This window comes from Podarcis bocagei (assembly GCF_964188305.1).
Source record: "Podarcis bocagei genome assembly, chromosome: 7".
Classification (NCBI taxonomy): Eukaryota; Metazoa; Chordata; class Lepidosauria; order Squamata; family Lacertidae; genus Podarcis; species Podarcis bocagei.
Window position 1 is genome coordinate 66,550,408 of NC_138132.1, and position 21,209 is coordinate 66,571,616.

Genomic DNA, 21,209 nt, shown 5'->3' on the forward strand with positions numbered 1-21,209 from the left:
CATGTAAACTACAGTACTTTGTGGTGCTTTCTTACAGTTGAGGAGTATGTTTATGAAATGATGAATTAATAAATAAGTGGTGGCACGAAAGGAAAGAGGTTCAGGGAGGAAGGAAGGGAAAAAAAGAACTCTGGCACCAGTGGTAAACGCAGAAATAGCCGTACTCACAGTCAGCAGTGCAGTTAGGCTGTTTTAGATTTGGGACTGTATGGCCTTACATTGTGGGCTCTTGATGTGGCATCACTTCAAAATGCCATCCGCTGCCTTTTGAGGTGGGGGGATACATACATATGTACACACACAAAGAGAGGGGGGAGAGAGAGGGAGACCAGTCTAGAATGCAAGGAGTTCGAGTAACAGAAGCAGCCTAATGGAGCTGACCCTTCAGCCATGCATGATGGTATGGGCCCCGATTCCCATCTTCACCCACTGAGGCAGCCCATAGAAACCAAGGCAGACATCCAAGAGTTCTCTAAAGCCCTGACTAATGACTTCCAGCCTGCTGCATTATTAAGAGTGGCCTACATGGCAGAACAGGGAGGCGGGTGGCGCTGTAGGTTAAACCACAGAGCCTAGGACTTGCCGATCAGAAGGTCGGCAGTTCGAATCCCCGCGACAGGGTGAGCTCCCGTTGCTCAGTCCCTGTTCCTGCCAACCTAGCAGTTTGAAAGCACGCCAAAGTGCAAGTAGATAAATAGGTACTGCTCCGGCGGGAAGGTAAACGCCGTTTCTGTGCACTGCTCTGGTTCGCCAGAAGCGGCTTAGTCATGCTGGCCACATGACCCGGAAGCTGTACGCCAGCTCCCTTGGCCAGTAAAGTGAGATGGGCACCGCAACCCCAGAGTCGGCCACGACTGGACCTAATGGTCAGGGGTCCCTTTACCTTTACATGGCAGGGCGGGACGGGGGGGGGAATGTTACAATCTCATGGAATTGTAGAGTTGGAAGGGATTCATTTAGTCCAACGCCCTGCAATGCAAGAATCTCAACTAGATAATACCTGACAGATGACCATCTGCAACCTCTGCTTAAAATCCTCCAAGGAAGGGGAGTCCACCTCCCAAGGGAGACCATTCTACTCTTCAGAGCAGGAGAAAACAATCATGCTCCATCTTCCGTTATCCACCTGCATCGGGGATAAAACCAAAGAATATTTCCTTTTAGGGTTGTTGTTGCAATTTTTAATTTTTAACAAATTTCTATATTGCCCTGTGTCCAATTGTGTTACAATACAATATAAAACCACAAAAATACACGACATAGTAACAAACAAGGATAAAAACTATTCCACCATCATGACCCTCAACCTACAACATAGGACAAGGGGGGGGGGGGAATTGGCATACCTGGCAGCACTGCTGGGGGTGGGGTTGTATACTGCTTTCCTATCCTCATTCTCTTCCTGGTGCTGTGGTTTAGTGTGCCAGACAAGGACCTGGGAGAGACCAGGGTTCAAAACCCCAGGTGGCCATGAAGCTCACTGGGTGTGCCCCTGGGCCAGGCACTGTCCCTCAGCCTAACCTGCCTCACAGGGCTGTTGCTGGATTAAATGAGGAGGGGGAAGAACCATGTGACCACCTTGAGCTCCTTTGAATAAAAGTGGGGTATAAAAATTTTAATAAATAATATAGAAACCACTTGTTCTTTGGGGTTGAGGCATTCTAAAGCTTATGTGTAGGCCGTGCATTAAAACCGAACATCGTTCAAAAAATATATTTGATGGAAGACTCAAGATTTACCCACACTGGAAGAGTGGCAAACGCAATTGATGGACTACATGGAATTGGCAGAGATGACTGCCAGGATCCGGGATTTGGGAGAAGAAGCAATGGAGGAGGACTGGAAAAAATTTAAGGACTACCTGCAAAACTTCTATAAGTTATATGAATTATAAGAATTCGCATGATTTGGAAAGGTTAGCTCTTGCAATGAGAGTGGATGATATATGAAACTAAGCAATATTAATGAAAGGTCCAATGTTTAAATGTTTAAAATAACACTATATTGGTTTTTGGAGTAAATGAATTAAGTCATTTAAACTTAAAAAGTAATTAGCTGAAAGTACAAAAGAAACGCATGAAACAAGGTTATAATTTGCTGATATTTTTATTGTTAAGAATGCATGGTGTGGGAGATGTGGGGAAGTCCGGTAGAAGATTGGAAAAAAATTTTTTTGAAATGATTCATCCTTCTTTCTTTTCTTTTCTTGATGCTCTTATGTTTTTGTATATCTGACTGTGTATTTTTATCTGGAAAAAATGCAATAAAAAATGTTTTAAAAAAATATATATATATTTGAAACTGTATTTGTAAACGGATATTTTGTATTCTCTGGATATATTATGTTTCCTTTGCTAATTGTTTGTCGGCTGTTCTAAACAAATAAAAAAATACATGGTTCAGACTGCAGTTACTTAAGTGGCTGCGTATATTTTAGAAGATCTGAAAAGCTAGTGGCAGAAAGATACCATTGGATCACCTTTGATTTCAACTTTTAAACACTTGCGGAAAACTTCTATCAGGCTTAAGCAGGCAATTAAGAAGACATTATTCCATCATGTTGATTTCTGATATTTTTATATGGTTTTTATCATACGGTGTTGCATACAATTGTTGTAAACCACTCTGATTTGTTTTTAAATGAATCATGTGTATTTTTTTAATGACTGAAAACAAAATACCAACCAAAGGTGGGTTCTTTAAGGTCTATCTTTTGCAGGCTGCCCCTGCAAAAACAGAGCCACCACCTCTGGAAATGGATACACATTCCCCTGCTGCCACCCCCCCACCCCCCGCTGTTGCGTGTGCAAATGAGTTATGAACAATAGAGCAGGGTAAATATTGAAAGATTACCTCCAGCTGGCTCAAGGCACAAAAGACACAGACAATTGGGCCTTTCTCTGAATTCACTCCTAACTCTCACTTTGCACACTCTGGTTGAGTGTTGATTCACTCCTCTGAGTCTATTGTGTCCAGGCATAGTGGGCCCCTCCCCCCCCCCCCCTTGGCAATTCAGATTGCTAAAAGCCCACTTTTATTAAGGACACTTTGAAAACCTCCAGCCCCTCCAGGATGCATCTCTAGAGAAAGTGTGGTCATTGTCTGCCAAGAGACAACAGAGGCTGAAATTCACTCAGCTTTCATGGGGGGAAAGAATGCACAGCCTTTTCTCTTTCTTTCTTTTTTTCCTCCAAGCTCTCTATCACCCTCAAAGCTTTTTCCAAGAAATTGGAAAGCGTGACTCCTTTTCACAGGCTGACTGCCCTGAAGAGCTGTTCGCCTTTTCCTCCGAGCTACCTCCCCACTCCTTGTGCAATGATTAACTTCATTTTGCAAATGTTACATTCTGTTGGATCCTAAAATACAGTCTCTAGTTGGGTATGGAAGAATTGGGTTTTGTTTTTTCACATCTAACATGGCATTTGCAGCTTAGATAGGGTTCCAAATCTAAACTAAGATTGGTGCCTTGTTTTTGAAATGCTTTTGGAATTGCAGGAATACTTGCCTAGGGATAAGTTCCATCACACACACCGTTGGACTTATTTATGGATAACTATTAATAGGCTTGCACCTATGAGGATGTAAATCACCCACTTGGGAGAACTCTCCAAGGGTTTCAGTGGGACGTACTCCTGAACAAACACACATTGGGCTGGACTGAATGGCTTTAGTTTACAAATTAAGAAGTGTAGGATCATTTGGGCATATTTTAAAATGACGGTCCTGCAAATCCAAAACACATGATTATTCCTTGGAAGTTTCTTTTGGTTCTGGCATGACTGTAACAAGAAACAAAGAGGAATCAGATGAGATGGCTTTTCAGTCTGACAGTGAATGGTCGTGCATTGCAGAGGGTTGGACAAAATGTAGTCTCTTCCAACTCTACAATTCTGTGACTCTATATCACACATCCTTCAGCATCTCAATAAAGGCATTTCCCTTTGGGCTTTGGCATCAAGGTGCAAATGTATTTAGATTAAACCAATTAAACACTTGATGTTTTGGGTTCAAAAGCCCATGATGATTCATCAACTCACTTTTGTACCGACTGGCTCACCCGGGGCCTCGCCATCATGACTAGTAGCCATCAGTAGCCCAAATCTTTCTGTCTCTTATATCAGCAGCTTTAGCAGTAGCAAAAGCAGGCAAAGAAGTCTTTTCAGTACTCTTGGGTTTACAGATGCTTCTGGTTACAAGCGCTTCAGGTTACAGACTCCGCTAACCCAGAAATAGTACCTCGGGTTAAAAACTTTGCTTCAGGATGAGAACAGAAATCGCGTGGCGGTGGCGGGAGGCCCCATTAGCTAAAGTGGTGCTTCAGGTTAAGAACAGTTTCAGGTTAAGAACGGACCTCTGGAACGAATTAAGTTCTTAACCAGAGGTACCAGGGTACAGATATTTGGGGGACACCTCTGCCTGCTTACTTCCATGGTGAGAACTGTCCATTTATTCCTACTTGGTCCCCACCCAGTTCCTTAACCAGTTACCAGTCCCTAAAAGGACCTGTCTTCTTACCCCATGACTGCTAATTTTACTTAGACCATTGATGAAGGACTGTTAAAAAGTCCTTAGGGCACAGACCTAGGACACTAATTGGCAGGTGCTAATTGATATGCATAGGTGCCATAACGATGCATTGTGTTTTAAAAGCGTTGCCCAGTAGCTGATGTGGGGTCCTTGAAGAGAAAGGTGGGATATGAACACAATAGACAAATAATAAAATAGTAATAATATTTTTTCCTCTTAGTTTATTTGTAAATCCAGGTTAAATGGGCAGGAGATATGAGGGTACGAAAGACACAGGGCTGTACCTTCTGGGCTCCTACATCAATGCCCAGGGTTTGGTGTTGTCAATGTTGAGTTAGTTTGTTGAACAGCTGCTGCTTCTGAGCAGTCACTGTCTGTCTACCTTGCACAGAGCCTGGACTAGATGAGCCTTGGGGTTACCTCCCAAGCCTACAATTCTAACATAAGCAAAGAGAAGCCTGCATTTCAGCAGTTCAGGAGATCATATCAAACGCTTCTGTAACACTCGGTAAATATGATCTCGTCTTTCCAGGAGCTCCGTAAGAACTTAGCAGGGAGCTCATTTATAACCATTAGGACAAGGCATGGCAATTTCTGGACAAAAACTGAACTGGGAGCCATCCCTGTGTGAGGTTGCCGTTGGAGGGGGGGCATCAGCAGCGGCACAGGGCCCATTTAGTACGGTGCAGCCTCACACCACCGAGCGTGACCGTGCGTGAATGGCAACGGCGGGCTTAAAGCAGGGGATCACTCCAAAAGCAGAACATTGCAAATTAGCACCATTTTTCGGTCAATTTTCCACCGCTGAGAGGGCCCTCGCCACCACACAAGGCGTTCAAAACCAGCTAGGCTGGCCTGCTGACTGGTTTGGGATCCCTTTGAGCAAGGCACTCATTAAACACAGCCTGCTGTGTGGGAAACATCCATGTAATTAAAATAATGGTGGAGCAAATTGGGGGACTGTTGGGGATTGACCGGCATCAGGGAGGAGGTGGGAGGCAAGCAAGGAGGTCCTCAGAAAGGCAGGCATGGTCCTTCCTGAGCTAATTTTTCCCTTGTTAAAAAAACTTTGGCTATTTGAAGACTTTCCAAGGGGGGGGGGAGGAGATGGACCCCCAACTCATCATGCTTCAAATGCAAAAATTTGAGAGTTGGTTACAGTTTGCACAGTGGTTCGAAATGTGGGTTTAAAACGGCAGCGTTCAGATCCTGCCCCAGCCACAGGTCAGCCCCGCGCATGTTTACTCAGGTGTAAGTTGCATTGGGCTTGAGGGAGCAGCGCACAGCAGCCATTCAGCCTGATGTGATGCATATTTACTCAGGAATAAGCCCCTTTCATTTCAATGGGCTTAATACTCCCGAGTACAATTTAGTTGGCCTCAACCCACTCTACTTGATGAGACACAAATAGCCAAACAATTGCGTCCCTTCCCTCATGCCTCTCCGCCTGACCATTGGCTTTTCCTGACTCCTTAAGGTCTGCTCCTGCATCTCTGTATTCATTTATTACAGTACTTTATTTGCACCTCCGTCTGGATTTTAATGTGTACAATTTTTACGGGTGGGGAGAGCACACAATTTTGTGCCTAATTCTGTTCTGTTCTGTTTTTATCTAAAATGGTATGCAAGCTTGAGACTTCTCTAATTTTGTGCTTAATTATGTTATGTTTTCATCTAATAACGTACGCAAGCTTAGGTCTTCTCTAATGTTAATTGGTTTAGAGATGATTATTTTTTTACAAATGAATGGATAAATCAAAGGATGCGCACGATACATTTCGAACTTTAAATGTGCTGTAGAAATGCTTGATGTTGTTATATATTTCAAAGTGCTGGCTTGCTTTTTTGTTTTTAATTAAAATTAAATGCTGTTCAAGGTGCTGGACTATAACACAAAACTCTATTTATGCTGTCTAACTTGGAGGGAGTTTTGGGGCCGAGGGAGGGGAATAGAGAGATTATTATTTCTCTGTAACAGAAATGTACTCCCTACGACCTCAGATGCACTCTCTCCACTATTACTATTACTATTACTATTACTATTACTATTACTGTTATGCTTATGCATGTTATAAAGTTGTTCTTTGGTGGGGGGGGGGTTCAGTGTTCTGGAATTAGAGATGCTTTGTTTGTTTGTTTGTTTGTTTATTAATGTGTTTATACCCCGCCTTTCTCCCAGGCTGGGATTTGAGGTGGCTTCTGACATCTAAAAACATAATTATAAAACAGAAAAGTAATAAAAGCAAACTAGTTGAAACACTTTTAGAACCAGCAATTAAAATACAGTTCCCCCTGAAGGCAGCCCAGTTGTCAGCATCAACTGCACCTTAGTTTTCAAAGGTTCCAGGTACCGTACTTACCATCCTTTCTATCCACCCCCCACCCCCCGGACCCCGGACTGGTTAACTGGGACTAAGCTTGCAATTGGCAATAGGTTGTGTGCTGGATCCAGAGGACCAGTTTTCATTCTGTGCAACGAACACTAACAATCTGAAGGCTTCTGGTTAGGACAAAGCCCCCTCTCTCCCCACCTGTCTGCACGACAGACATTCAACAGGTGCAGATTGCCTCTCATCTCATGTAGAGATGCAATGATGGGGGAGACAGTTTCACCGGTTGGATTTCTGCCTGAGAATCAGAGAGAAGAGGAACGCAGCTAGAAGTGGTGGGTGTAAAAGCCACCTGGGCATCAGCATCACACCAACATCTGGTTTGATGAACACATGCCTTCAGAGCTAGGAATTAGATAGATACAACTGCAGCCACCTGTTGCCCTTCTTCCATGTCCTCTGGGAAAGGATGTCACCTTAAGCTTGCCAACTTATTTACAGCCTCCTGCTTCTCTGTGCACCCGTGAAGATAATTAGCAACAGATTGTGCTGCAGGCCAGGTCAGGATATCTATCTATATCTATCTATCTATCTATCTATCTATCTATCTATCTATCTATCTAATCTATCTATCTATCATCTATATCTATATCTATATCTATATCTATATCTATATCTATATCTATATCTATATCTATATCTATATCTATATCTATATCTATATCTATATCTATATCTATCTCCAACCTTGTTTAACATGCCCAGCCCTCTTCCATCATCTGGCCCACCTTGCTGAATTTTAAGGGCATCCAAAGTTGCATAAAGCAGGTTTACTTATACCAGTGAATTCAAATTGTAAGGGAAGAGATTCCAACTAAATATTAGGAAGAACTATCTGAGCCGTTCTGCAGCCTTGCTAGAAAAGCTAACCAATAAACTTAGACTGACACGAGGGGCAAATAGAAGAAGGCGCCTTCACTCCAGTACGGCTCCCCTTTATCAGATACACAGCCCAACAAGGCAACAACAAGAACCCACCAACAGCATACAAATCAATCTGGCTTACTTGACCCAACAAGACTCCCCCCACCCCACTCACAAATGCAAACAAACCCCATTGCAGCCAAACACAGACAACCAACCATACCCTGGGCCCCCAACCAAGGAAATGTAACAAGCGAATAGAAAGAGAACCTATGTAGTGGACGCTGACACAAAACCCCCACAAGTACACAGCAAAAAATATATAAAATTTGCCGCTGCCACCCTTCTTTTTCCCGACCTTATACTGTACTCAGCACTAAAGTCTCATAGCAAATGTAACAGATCTGTAGAAAAGACTGTAAAACTTGAAAGAAGAGACAAGGGATGTACTTTTGTAAATCAATAAAATCTTTAATAAATTTAAAAAAATAATAATAATCAAAGGTTGGGTGGCCATCTGTCAGGGATGCTTTAGCTGTGATTCCTGCATTATAAAGGATTTGGATGAGATGACTCTTGAGATTCTACAATCCTAGGAGAGTTCTGCCTGATGTTGCCTTTGGAACCATTCCTTCTCCTGTGGCCCTGGTTAGACCCCATTCCGTTTAGAAAAAGGGAGCGCACGACTCTCTTCTTTTCACCCCACCCAATGCCAAAAGTGAGGCAGGAGAGCCTGGGGCTGGTTAATAAAAGACCAGCTTTGCAGCCTCCTGTTTAATTACCCTCCACAGCTCCACCAAGTGGGCTTTGGGTCCTTTGGCTGGGCATCAACATAACAAGGCTTATTGGGTTGCTAATAGAAGATCCCTTTTGAGAAAGCTTTTTTTCTTGGGGGGGGGAGGGAAAACCATGGGGGCTTTATGGCAAGGAAACAGATCATTAGTTAACAAATTGCTCCCAGAGAGGCAGGAGGTGTCCCTGACAAAGGCAGGCGCTGGCTAAGCCTCACCCTGCTGTCCTTTTCAGCCGGGCACCTCCGCCCACCAACCCAGCACATGCGGTCTCATAGAATCGTAGAGTCGGGAGGCACCCCAGAGCTCATCTAGGCCAACCCCCCTGCAATGCAAAGGTTCCTTGGCCATGTTCACACATGCGTATCTCCAGGACCACAGAGGGTGGAGAAAACCAGTACAAAATCCCTGGGGCCCCGTCTATTTGACATCCGTTTTATGCCATTCTTAACAATATTTCAAGCTCAACGCACGCACAATTATGAAGGACAGCTTGTAAACTTGTGCCACAAAGTGAGTACAGTGGTACCTCGGGTTACAGACGCTTCAGGTTACAGACTCCGCTAACCCAGAAATAGTACCTCGGGTTAAGAACTTTGCTTCAGGATGAGAACAGAAATTGTGTTCCGGCTGCGCGGCGGCAGCAGCAGCAGGAGGCCCCATTAGCTAAAGTGGGGCTTCAGGTTAAGAACAGTTTCAGGTTAAGAACGGACCTCCGGAACGAATTAAGTTCTTAACCTGAGGTACCACTGTATTTCCAACTGCCTACGGACATCCGCACCTGCCCTTTGCCTATATGTGCCAACACAGCCTCGTCTGCGTTTGTACGTTTTCGGAAGCAAACCCCGCATGCATAACAACTAAAGCCGTCGCGTGACCCACATTGCGTCGTGTTGCATGTACGAGTTTAACGTTCAATGTATATGTTGCGTTCAGCAGCAGTCGTGTGGGTGCTTCTATTATTGCTGTTCGTCATTAGGATGGTAAGATTCTGCACAGGTGTGAATATTACAAGCAAGGCAGGAGTAGGAAGGGCCTCGGCTCAGCAGCAGAACACCTGCTTGGAATGCAGAAGGTCCCAGGTTTCATCCCCAACAGCAGCTCCCTGTAAGCCTCGGAGAGACCCTTGCCTGAAAGCCTGAAGAGCCCTTGCTGCCAGTCAGTGTGGGCAACATTGAGCTATATCAGCCAAGAATCTGGCTCAGTGTAAGGCAGTTTACTCTGCTTCCAGCAAAAAGAGCTGAAACGATTTCTCATTTTACTCTGTACCTAGACCATCCTGGGGTTTTCCGCTAAATGTTAACCCTTCTCCCCCTTTTTATTTTGTGTCTCCCTTCTTATTTTAGGCAAACCCGTCTCGGATCAAAGAAATCAGACTTAACAGATTTGATAACAAGGCAGTTTGGGGGCACAGATGCACCCACCAGGGTACGCCTCGGATTTAGGGAGGGGATGCCGCAAGGGGTATTCTATGGGATCCTACCCTAAGCTGCTTCAGCCTGCCCCCCTCACCAGCCTTCAGTCTTTGCAGCAATTGAGCAGCGGGGGGGGGGGCTGAATAACCATCCTCTCCACCCCACTTCACCCCACATTTGCTTTCTAGTTCACAGGCCCTTTATACAATACACCAACTGCCTCCCTCCTACTCTTTAGCCAAGACCCTCCAAGAGGACGTCTGTGCAAGGAGGGTTGAAACCAAGTCCCCCTCCCAGCAGAGTGCCTGGCTATTTGGGGGGGGGGGGTATCAACTCACAACACTGAAAGACTGTGGGGCGGGCCACGATTTTCCACGGTGTAAGATGCTGTCCTTCCTGAGAACACATCAATATTCCCCCATGAAAGGGGCAGACAGGCTACCAGGGCGGGTGGGAGAGAAGTCCCCCCCCCATCTGTTTGGAGGAACACAGACAAGCCTCATCTAATCCCCCCCCCCAAAAAATCTCCCCAGGCACAGGCTGACTCTGGACAACACAGAGCAAGCAGGGAGACTCTGGGTGGAGAGGGGTTTTGGGGGGGGGCTTGCCTTCTTCCTGATCCTCATCCTGCTCCAGGACAGAGAAAAACAGGGTTCCTCCTAAAACTTCAAGGCCCATCTGGACAAGTAGGATGAAGAGTTTGCTGCCCACTCACCCCCCCAAATAAAACCCCCAAAGAGGGTATGAGGCAGAGTGGTCTTGGAGAAACAGCCCTAGCCTCGGAGGGGAGCTTATAAATTGGAGAAAGCTATCAATGGCTACTAGCCAAGATGACTACGCTATCCCTCCAGGGATGGAGGTGGTAAATGCTTCTGAATGCCAGTTTTGGAAGCCACAGGAAGGGACGGTGCTCTTGTACTCAGATCCTGCTTCCAAGTTTTCCCGCAAGAGTCAGGTTAGCCACTGTGAGACAAGGATGCCAAGCAAGATCCTTGTGGGGGCTGTGGCCTGACACAGAAGGGCTCTTCATTCATATATATATATATATATATATATATATATATATATATATATATATATTATTGATACCCTGCCCATCTGGCTGGGTTGTCCCAGCCACTCTGGGCGGCTTCCAACACAATATTAAAATACAGTAATGGATCAAACATTAAAAGCTTCCCTAAACAGGGCTGCCTTCAGATGTCTTCTAAAAGTCTGATAGTTGTTGTTCTCTTTGATATCTGGTGGGAAGGCGTTCCACAGGGCGGGTGCCACTACCAAGAAGGCCCTGTGTCTGGTTCCCTGTAACTTGGCTTCTTGCAGTGAGGGAACCGCCAGAAGGCCCTCGGCGCTGGACCTCAGTGTCCGGGTAGAACGATGGGGGTGGAGATACTCCTTCAGATATACTGGGCCGAGGCTGTTTAGGGCTTTAAAGGTCAGCACCAACACTTTGAATTGTGCTTGGAAACGTACTGGGAGCCAATGTAGGTCTTTCAAGACTGGTGTTATGTGGTCTTGGCAGCCGCTCCCAGTAACCAGTCTAGCTGCCGCATTCTGGATTAGTTGCAGTTTCCGGGTCACCTTCAAAGGTAGCCTCACATAGAATCATAGAGTTGGAAAGGACCCTGAGGATCATCTAATGAGGTTTCTAGCTAGCTACTTGTCTGTCCTCATCCCCCACCCTCTCTGTGACTTGATCTGAGACGGATTCCCTGTGTCACTTGGTGTTTTAACTGCACTGTGCCAGTTTCTGTTGATGGAGGAATCTGCAAGCTTCTGAGTAACACAGAACACCTTGGCAGGCAGAGGTGTCAACACCTTACAGGGCTGTTCTGAGGATTACGGAGGTGGATATATTTGCATGTGTGTATTATCTCTCTGTTGCCGACGGAAGCTGAGAGTGGTGTGCTTAAGACTGCTAGTCGAACAATCTTCTGTTCTGCCTGTCTACTCAGAATTAACTTTGAGATGTTTTCAGGAAAGTGGATACAGCAGGGGTTGGGAACCTCTCCCCATGCCCCCAGGTGTTGCTGGACTCCAACTCCCATAAGCCCCAGCCAGCATGGTGAATAGCCAGGGATGATGGGAGCTGGAGTTGAGCAACATCTAGAGCAGTGTTTCTCAAACTTGTGTCTCCAGCTGTTTTTGGATTACAGTTCCCATCATCCCTGACCACTGGTCCTGCTAGCTAGGGATGATGGGAGTTGTAGTCCAAAAATAACAGGAGATCCAAGTTTGGGAAATGTTGATAGAGAGGGCCTCAGGTTCCCCATCCTTTGAGTATAAAAAGGCAACCCTAGCAAGCTTGTGGCCGAGATCATATTTGAATCCAGGACTGCCCAGATTCTAGATCCACCTTTCAGCTGCTGTGCTACTCTCACTGTCAAATGTAAATACTTTTGGAGCAGAAAGAATTAGCCAAATCTCTCCAAAGACTCCTTTGGGCTTTCCTAAAAGTCTGCACACTAAGGCATGTTCTTTCTCTGTTTCAGAACATCTGGAGAGGGCCATATTGGTCACTTTTATCATAGAACAGATGTCAGCTTTGAGAGTGAGGTTGGGTTATTTTTTGAGGGGAAAGGGGAAATCAGCTTTGGGATGGAGAGGACGCCAGGACTTCCTCACAGGGACAACCTCCTCGTCATAGGAGTGCGTGGTTTGGATTGACACCATAATTATTTTGGGGTGCAAAACATCCAGATCCCTGTTTGGAAGCTTTGGACCAAGTGCATCAGAAGAAGGAACAAACTCCCGGTCAGGCAGACCTATGATTTGGGGGCATTTCTCAATGTTGGGGGGTCCAGAGTTGTGCCCCCTCCAGTTCAGGCTATCATGTACTTTGAGTGCTCATTGTGGAACTGGGAGCCAGGAAGAAGGAACTGGGACACCAGCAGACCTCAGCTCACGCCATAATAAAACGAGTTAAGTCTTTCTAAAGACCACCAGACTTTTGTTTGTTTCAACACATCTCGGGGGCTGAATAAGGAACTGGGAGGCCCTTTAGCCTGGCTTGGAGGGTCCCACTTGCTGACATTGTTCAGCCAGATTGCAGGCAATGCAATAAAAGCTCTCTTATTCCTTGTGACACCCCCCCCCCACTTCCAACTGTAGTGTGTGTGGTTAGCAGACAGTATCCTTAAGAAACTGGAAGGGAGGGAGGACAAATTACAGGCAGGGGGGAGACTTCCTTTGGCCACCTCTGGGCCATCCAATGGCCAGGAGGCCCCCACCTCCAGCCAAGCTGGCTTCCATTTACAATTTCAGAGCAAGCATGCCTGCCTTAGCTGGGGTGGGGGCAAACATGCGCGGGTTGGATAGTCATTGGCATTCTCCTCATCTGTTTTCCCCACCAAACCACCACCACCAGCAGCCCGGCTCCCACCGCCAGGCCGCGCCTGGCAACATCTGGGGTTTTTGTCTGAGGCACCAAAGCGAATCGCCTATTATGGAGGCGGTGGCAGTGAATGGGTTCCTCAACAGGAGACTCAGGCTTCATGGGGCAGGCCTGGGGCGAGGAGAATTAGGGCCACGCCTCCCCCCTCCCCAGCCAAGCTCATTTCCCATGTGCACTTTGGAGGCAGGGAAACAACCCAGCCTCCCCCCCCCCCAAAAAAAAATGCAGTCACAAGGTCCAGGGGCAAGGAACCCCGAGATCATCAAAGCCTGCCTAGGAAAGTGTATCTTCTTTCGATCTTCTTTCTTATTCTTCTTGGGATTAAGAACCTAGTAATTATACAGATAAGAGAAAACATCAAGCAATGTCCAAAATATAGCAGTACTGTAAAAAGGGGAGGGGGATTATTCCAAACGTACACAGCTTCCCAGCTTTGCAAGAAATTGATTTCGTGAATTGCATCGCTAGAAGAATGAGAGGTGCTCTGCAATTTTGTCCTCCTTCCCTGGCTGTTAGTCACCCATTCTAAACCTCTTGGCTCAGTTATGCTCTCTTGCAAAAGCAAAGAATGAAAATCCTCCCACTATTTAATGTACAGAAAACTTCAGTACAACTATTAATGCCTAAATAAACAAATGACATGCAAGGAAAGCACTGCTGGATCAGACCCAAAAGTCACACTTCCTCACCGTGTAAGACAAGGTGTCTCTGGAAAAACACACAAGCAGGACATTAAGAGATCCGCCTTCCCCTCTAGTTCATCCCACACCCAAGTATTTGTTGCTTCAAAGGTAGACTGCCAGTCAACATGGAAAATCTATCTTTAGTTAGCATCCTCTATACTAAGGCCTGAGTGAAAGCACTCTGCACATGCTCAGAGGCACACGTCATGTCTCCTGTGGCTCAGCCCTGGCACAAAGAAGCAGCTCTGATGCCAATCCCCGACCCCAGGGAAGAAAGTGTGGGGTGTGATGGGAAGAAAGAGGGCTGTGCTGTGAGTCTGGAAGCCCTCTGTTTCGTCTTGCTTCTGCCACAAAGCCCTGAGGTGGTCTTTGGCAAATGACCACATCTCAGGTAACCACTTACGACTTGGGGTACTGTCACCCTTACTGGCCTACCTTGCAGGGGTGTCTTAAGCACCAGCAAAAGCAAGGAAGTGTAGAAAACGCTGCAGGAACATAGGAAGCTGCCATATATGGAGTCGGACTGCTGTGTTCCATCTGGCTCAGTAGCGTCTACACGGACTTGGAAGCAGCTCTCCAATATTTCAAACAGGGAGTCTTTCCCCAGCTCCACCTGTAGACCCTGTGGGGAATTGAACCTGCGGCCTTCTGCATGCAAGACAAGTGCCCTGCCACTGAGCTACGTCTTCCTTGCAGCTATAGAGGGAGTTGAGCAGAGTCCTGTCCCCTGGGGGGTTCCCTGGGATGAGAAAGGAGGACAGGGGACAGTGGAGCATTCCCGACCACTTAACAGCAAGCGGTTTGCCCGCCCCCCCCCCCTTGCATCCTCGCTGCCATGCTTTAATGGGACACATGTCCAGGCGGAGCTCAGCGAGAGCGGCTACGCTCTTTTACAGTCACAAAAAGGCAGAAAATTGCTACATTGTCCAGCTCTCCTCCTTCGTCCCCAGCATGAAATGTGCGGATGGATGGCCACTCAGGGAGACCCCCCTGAGAGGAAGGGCTTTGGATCCTGGCTCTTCAACTGCAAGGGAGCCTAAACATTTCTTTTATCGAGGCACTGCGCGTGGCTCTCCATTTCAGCCTTACAACAACCCTGTAAGGTAGGTTAGAGACCCAGAGGCTGTGGCCAAGCCAAGGTCATCCAGTGAGCTTCGGGGCCGAGAGAGGATTCGAACACTGGTCTCTCCCACGTCCTTGTCTGAGACTCCTCGAATCACAGCACCAGGAGGAGGAAGGGCTGGGATGAGAATGGGAAGGGAGCATACAACCCTCAAGCCAACATTTGGCGACTTACAACGCAATCCTATATTTCAGGTCATGAGTTATAAACGGGCTGCGCTTAGGGCTGAAGTCTGATTCAGCTGTTGATTGGCTGCTTTGCCTAGGATTTGTCCCCCAACCTCCAGTGTACAGTGGTACCTCAGGTTACATACGCTTCAGGTTACAGACTCTGCTAACCCAGAAATAGTGCTTCAGGTTAAGAACTTTGCTTCAGGATGAGAACAGAAATCGTGCAGCAGCGGCACGGCGGCAGCGGGAGGCCCCATTAGCTAAAGTGGTGCTTCAGGCTAAGAACAATTTCAGGTTAAGTACGGACCTCCGGAACGAATTAAGTACTTAACCCGAGGTACCACTGCATTTGGATTAAGCAAGCGCCAGGATCCAAGTGCCATAATCAACTCACAATTATTTGGCCTGGACGTTTTTACAGGAGACAAAACAGTCCCCACTTGAGCCTTTAAAGCAGTCGTCCCTGGGGTTAAGCAAGTGCTTAACTGATCAACAAAGAGGTTCTGGGGTCCCTTTCGGCTTCCCTCCTGATCCTAGCTTGTTTGTAGGCTGTGTAGAAATGGGAAAGCGCTTTGTACATGCTCGAGGGACATTACAATGAGGAACAATTCACCAGGGGCGTGGGGTGGGTGTTGCTGCCTTCCACCACCAAGCCCCTCTTCCTCTCCCCAAAGGCCTGGATGTTTCTAAGTAGGCAAAGCGCATGATAACAAATCTGTCCTTAAAGCGGGACCTGAAAGCCGTTTGATGCAGGCAGATCCAAATGCCTGTATCCCGCCCTCCATCTCTCTGCAAGCCGCTACCCTCTCCTCCACCCTCCACCACTTCCCTCCCCTTTGCGGGGGAGGTTCCCCAGCCTGAATGGACCCATTGAAATGGAAAAACGACTCCGGAGATAAAATGCCACCTCCTTGGTGCAGGGAGGGCAGAGGATGCAGGATGGGTACGGACCACAGACTGCAAGAGAGGAGGGCGCTCAATTCCTTCCGCAAGGTTGGTGGGTCTGATGCTACAGATGGGAGCAAAAGGACAGGGGGCAGCCTACCTGCCCTCCCTCCCCAGGGTGGAAGGAGAAAAGGGTCCCTTTGCCATATGTTTTTGCCCAGGGGTTAATGTGTTCCCAAGATCAGCATGGCACCTGTTTCCAATGCCAGGAATAGTTGGAGATTCCCCTGAGCTTATACAGGGAGAAACTGCAAAAAGCCAGTAGTCAATATCTAAACAAAAAAAGATTCTTCTGACCTGAAAGCTCTTCCCCACCCACCCACAATCTCCAGGTGCCTGGCAACTCTCTGTAGGCAGTAGGGGCACCAGCAAAAAATATGGGGGGGGGCACAGAAGGGGGAAAGTTTGTTTCTATGTGGGCAAGTTGTGTTGTGCCCCACATATTAACATCTCTGAAAGATAATTAACAGTCTCTGTTAATGGCAGAAGTCCAGCCACAGGAGGCAGACAAGTGGTGAGAGTGAGATTCTTTGTGGGGAGTGCTTGCCCCTCTGCCGCCCCCCCCCCCGCACCACCTATGTCTTTATTCTGTGGTGGAAAGAATGCACTCTGTGTGCACTCAGGAGTCTCTTCATCTCTTCTTGCTTCAGAAGTTGTATACCTTTTAAAAAAAATTGCATTTGAGACAAAAAAATTGTAGTAAGCAACGAATGAATATGTAATAATATGGTATTATGTGATATAATGTGGTTTAAGTTCCAGAGTTAAGCCTGGCTGATACCTGAAAGGCAGTGCGGTGTAATGGTCAGAGTGTTGGACTTCTAAGTGTTCTAATTTCCTCTCCTTCCATGAAGCTTGAGAATCAGTCCCTGCCTCTCAGCCTAACCTACCTCACAGGGTTGTTGTTGTCGTTGGGATTAAATTAGGAGGGGGAGAACTGTGCATGCCACCTTGAGCTCCTTGGAGGGGGGGGAGTGGGACTGAAATGTAATAAAATAAATAAATAAATAAATAGATTCCCCCCCCTGTGCATTTTCTCAGGTCTCCAAACCCCTCATGGAGAAGAGGAGACGAGCTCGCATCAACCTCTCCCTAGAGCAACTCAAAGCTTTGCTGGAAAAGAACTACTCCCACCAGGTGAGCCTCCCACTTCCCTTGCATTTCCAGGAGAGAGGGAGAGTCAGGGAGCCAGTTTATCTCCATGGAAGCGGGTTACATTTTACTTTGAAAATGACAGAGGCAGGAGCATAAAGGACCCCCTTCTCCTCTTCACCCTCTCCGTCTTTTTACCTTTTTCATCACACCAGTGTTTGAAGAACGGAGCAGCTCAGTGGTGGAGCACTTGCTTGGCATGCAGAAGGTCCCAGTTTTAATCCCCAATGGTAGGACTGGGGATGTCTCCTGCCTGAAACCCTGGAGAGCCACTGCTAGTCAGTGAGGACAATAACACACTAGATGCATCAATAGTCTGGTTTAGTATAGGGCGGACTCTGATATTCATAAGTGCAGGATGGGGTGGGAGTGGAGTATGGAAGAAGGGAGGCGCTTGGTACATCAGGGGACAGGTGGTGAGACTCCAGTACCCTTGCTTTAGAACCAGCAACGTTGAAATAGGGGTCCATCTCATCCCCCTGAAGTGTAGAGTTCAAAAGCCCCACTCAGCCATGGAAAATCTACTTGGGTGACCTTGGGGGCTAGCCACTGGCTCTCAGTTTAACCCACCTCGCAAGGCTGCTGTGGGGATTAAATGAGTGGACATGGGATAGAAATGCAATAAATAAGTTACTTCCATCCTTCGACCTAGCTGAGAGAGAAGCCAACAGGGTTATGGGGGGAAGTCATTCACTAAGGGCAGGGCAGGAAGAAATGACCCCAGTAACCCCTTGGCTTTCTTTGGTTTGGTGGGGAAATTGCAGATCCGGAAACGCAAGCTGGAGAAGGCAGACATCCTGGAGCTGAGCGTAAAGTACATGAAGAGCCTACAGCCCTTGGCCCACCAAGGTAAGCCACCCAAATGGAACCATGGAACCCAATTAAGGAAGCATTGGTAGATTAACATTTTAGCTGATTGACATAGGGGAAAGCAACACCTCAAAAAAGATGGATTGCTTCAGCTATAATGCTACACACACTTGGGTCTAAGCCCCCTTGAGCTCAATGGAGCCTACTCCTAAGTAGACATGCACAGGGTTGCACTGTCCCTTGGGTTTCTAGAATGATGTATCAAAGAAGCCATAGTTTCAGAAGAGGCATTCTCTTTCTGCCCACACAGAGGCAGAGATGCCGCTTGCTGTTCACAGTTAGTAGCCATATTTTTTAAAATAAATTTAAAAAATGTTGTTTTTTGTTTTTAAAAGTCTGCTGACTGATCATTCAAGGACACATTTTCATTAAAACAAAACAAAACGTACTGCAGTTGATTAACCGACTAATTGACCAAACACTACTAGTGCTAGCAAATTGTAACTGATCATCAGACCATCACAGTTCTGAGCAAAAATAAAAAAGGAAGATCAGCTGGAGTCCTAGCAGAGTGTTTTTACACAATCGACTCTTGCAGGACACAAATTAATAGCGACCAGGTGTTATTGGGGTACAACTCCCATCATTCTTGGCTGTTAGCCTGAGGCTACTGGGAGTTGAAGTCCAGAGACGTCTGAAGGGCCCCAGGTGAACCTTCACTGCCTCTGCCAAGAGCAGCTTCTGATAATTAACCTCTAGTGGTTCCCAAAGTGGGCAAGAACACTCTCTATGGGACAGTGGGATTAACTGGGGGGCAGGGGCAAGGGAGTGAGGTGGCAGCACTGGAAATGTAAAATACTACCAGACTTTGGAAAGCTGGATCTAGCTAATTAATTTTGTTGAATTAACGAAACCAATTAGTTTTAATTTGATTTTGAATCAATGCACAATTAATTGCTCCTGTTCTGAATTTTATTCTTCCTCAGTGGGCCGTGCAAACAGATATTCTGAATAATGCTTTGTATAGAGTAGGGGACAATGCGGGTGAGTTTATGGAACCAAGAGGGCGGTAGCCTGAAAAAGTTTGCGAGCCACTGGCTTAAGCCTTAAAGAGTGGTCATCTCCCCTATCTTGACTCCTGGAGCGCGAGTGGGACTGGGAGCGTAAGCGGCCCAGTCTCCCTCCGACTTCCCGACTTCTTTCCTCCTCCAGGGGTGCCGCTGACCAAGAGCGCCGATTACCAGGCCGGTTTTCGGAGTTGCCTGCAAGGAGTGCGCCAGTTCCTGCTGCGCTCCGAAGCGGCCAGCGAAGCTTCCTGCTCCTCTTCCTTCCAGCTCCTGCACCAGCTCGCCCGAGTTCTGCCCATGGCCGCTGCCGGAGGCGTCTTCAGCACCACGGACAGCGACCCGCAGGCGGCGCCCCCCAAAGCCCGGCTGGCCGCGCTGGGCTGCCCCGGGGGGCCGACGACGACGACGACTCTCAGGAAAGCGAGGCCGCTGAAGAGCCGAGGGTGCGAGGCCTCCTTCCCCGCGGTGGGAGGCCGCAACCAGGCGGGGAGCGATCGGGGCCAGAGCGGGCAGGCGCTTCCTGAGCGGAGCCAAGAGCTGTGGCGGCCTTGGTAAGAAACCGGTGCGCCCTGGCCGTGCGCTCTCGCCGTGCGCTCTGGTGCTGCGTCTCCTTTTCGGCCTCCGCCTGCGCGCTAGGTTGGGACTTGCCATGCTATGTAGATTTACATGAGAGTAAACCCCACTGATCTCCATGGCGCTTGCTCCCGAGGAAACACGCATGGGCTCCGTGTGTGGCACTCGTCCTAGAACGCTGTAGGCACCACGGTTTGCTTGAGGGGCTGGGAGGGGGCCTTTGAAGACTGGCGGAGAGACTATTTCTCGAGTTCCATGAACGCTGTGGACCCACAAGGGATACTTTGCTCTTCCTTAAAATGCGTAAGCTGGGTGGTTCCTATCCAGACCTCAAAGGCCCAGAGTCCGAGTTCCAACTGAACCAAGCGTTTAGTTTCAATGACGACCTGGTCCTGTCTGAACTGAGCCCCCATTCTGTGTTGGGCACCAGATTCTGACGCTTTAAAAATCCTTCCTAGCCCTGTGCCCCTATTTTGTATTAAAATTGGGCGGGGAGGCAACGCAAGAAAAACAAAACCTGTCAGAAAAAAACGTTTTCACCAGGGACAGACAGGCAGTAGAAGAGAGGAGGCTTCACCTGTTGGATTCCTGCCCATTGCAAAGCTGTTAAAGGCACATAGCCCCCTACATAACCCCGTTTTCAATTTTTTGGGGGGGGAGTCAGGAAAATTGGGAGGGATGAACAGGGCAGTATGAAATTGCCAGTTGTGGAGGGGAGTTGGTGGTGGTGGTGAAAACAGAACAACTAGGGCTGGATTAAATTACCCTTGGGGTCCCTTCCAACTCTACTGTGGTATTATTATTCTATTATTCTTATGCCCTAAGCAGTCACAGGATTCAGCAAGGGACACGTTTACATGAAAGCAGCATTGCTGCCAGATAAGGGCCCGTTGGAGCTAGTTGTTTTTTTTAAAAAAGGTGGCAACCTTTGCACAGGATCAGGCCCACCTCCTTTTCTGTAGTTCTGTGCATTTCCCCTCAGAGGAAGGAAAATGTAGCTTTTACGACGTTGACTTTTATATCAATAACTCCTGTTTCTTTTTTAAACTGTTTCTTAATAAAACTAGTGTACAGTTACTCTAAAACAATGTAATAACTTTAATAATAAAAATAAAAAATTGCCTTACCCCAAACTTGGTGTGGGTCTCCTCTTTTCCACAATTCAGAAGGCTAGAATCGGCTCCTGGTGCATCCCTCAACCTCCAGTCTAGGTCACTGCTTGGACTCTGCCACCTGTGAGATGTAGTGACAGCCCCCAACTTGGGTGGTTTTCAATGGAGGACCAGGCTATCATTAGCTCCCATG

At 47.3% G+C, this 21,209-nt stretch overlaps 1 protein-coding gene across 2 annotated transcripts; it reads left to right on the top strand.

The window, feature by feature from the left end:
- The first annotated feature begins 16,289 nt into the window (after positions 1 to 16,289).
- On the top strand, positions 16,290 to 20,528 carry HES3 (hes family bHLH transcription factor 3). Of its 2 annotated transcripts, none has more exons than XM_081200097.1 (4): positions 16,290 to 16,350; positions 17,344 to 17,439; positions 18,219 to 18,303; positions 19,477 to 20,528. In XM_081200097.1, exons 1-4 carry the CDS (start codon positions 16,297 to 16,299, stop codon positions 19,884 to 19,886), a joined length of 645 nt encoding a protein of 214 aa, XP_081056223.1. In that variant the 5' UTR covers positions 16,290 to 16,296; the 3' UTR covers positions 19,887 to 20,528. The 2 variants fall into 2 exon arrangements, with proteins under 2 accessions (XP_081056223.1, XP_081056224.1); XM_081200098.1 differs by having other exon boundaries at positions 16,317 to 16,350; positions 17,318 to 17,439.
- Positions 20,529 to 21,209: the final 681 nt, after the last annotated feature.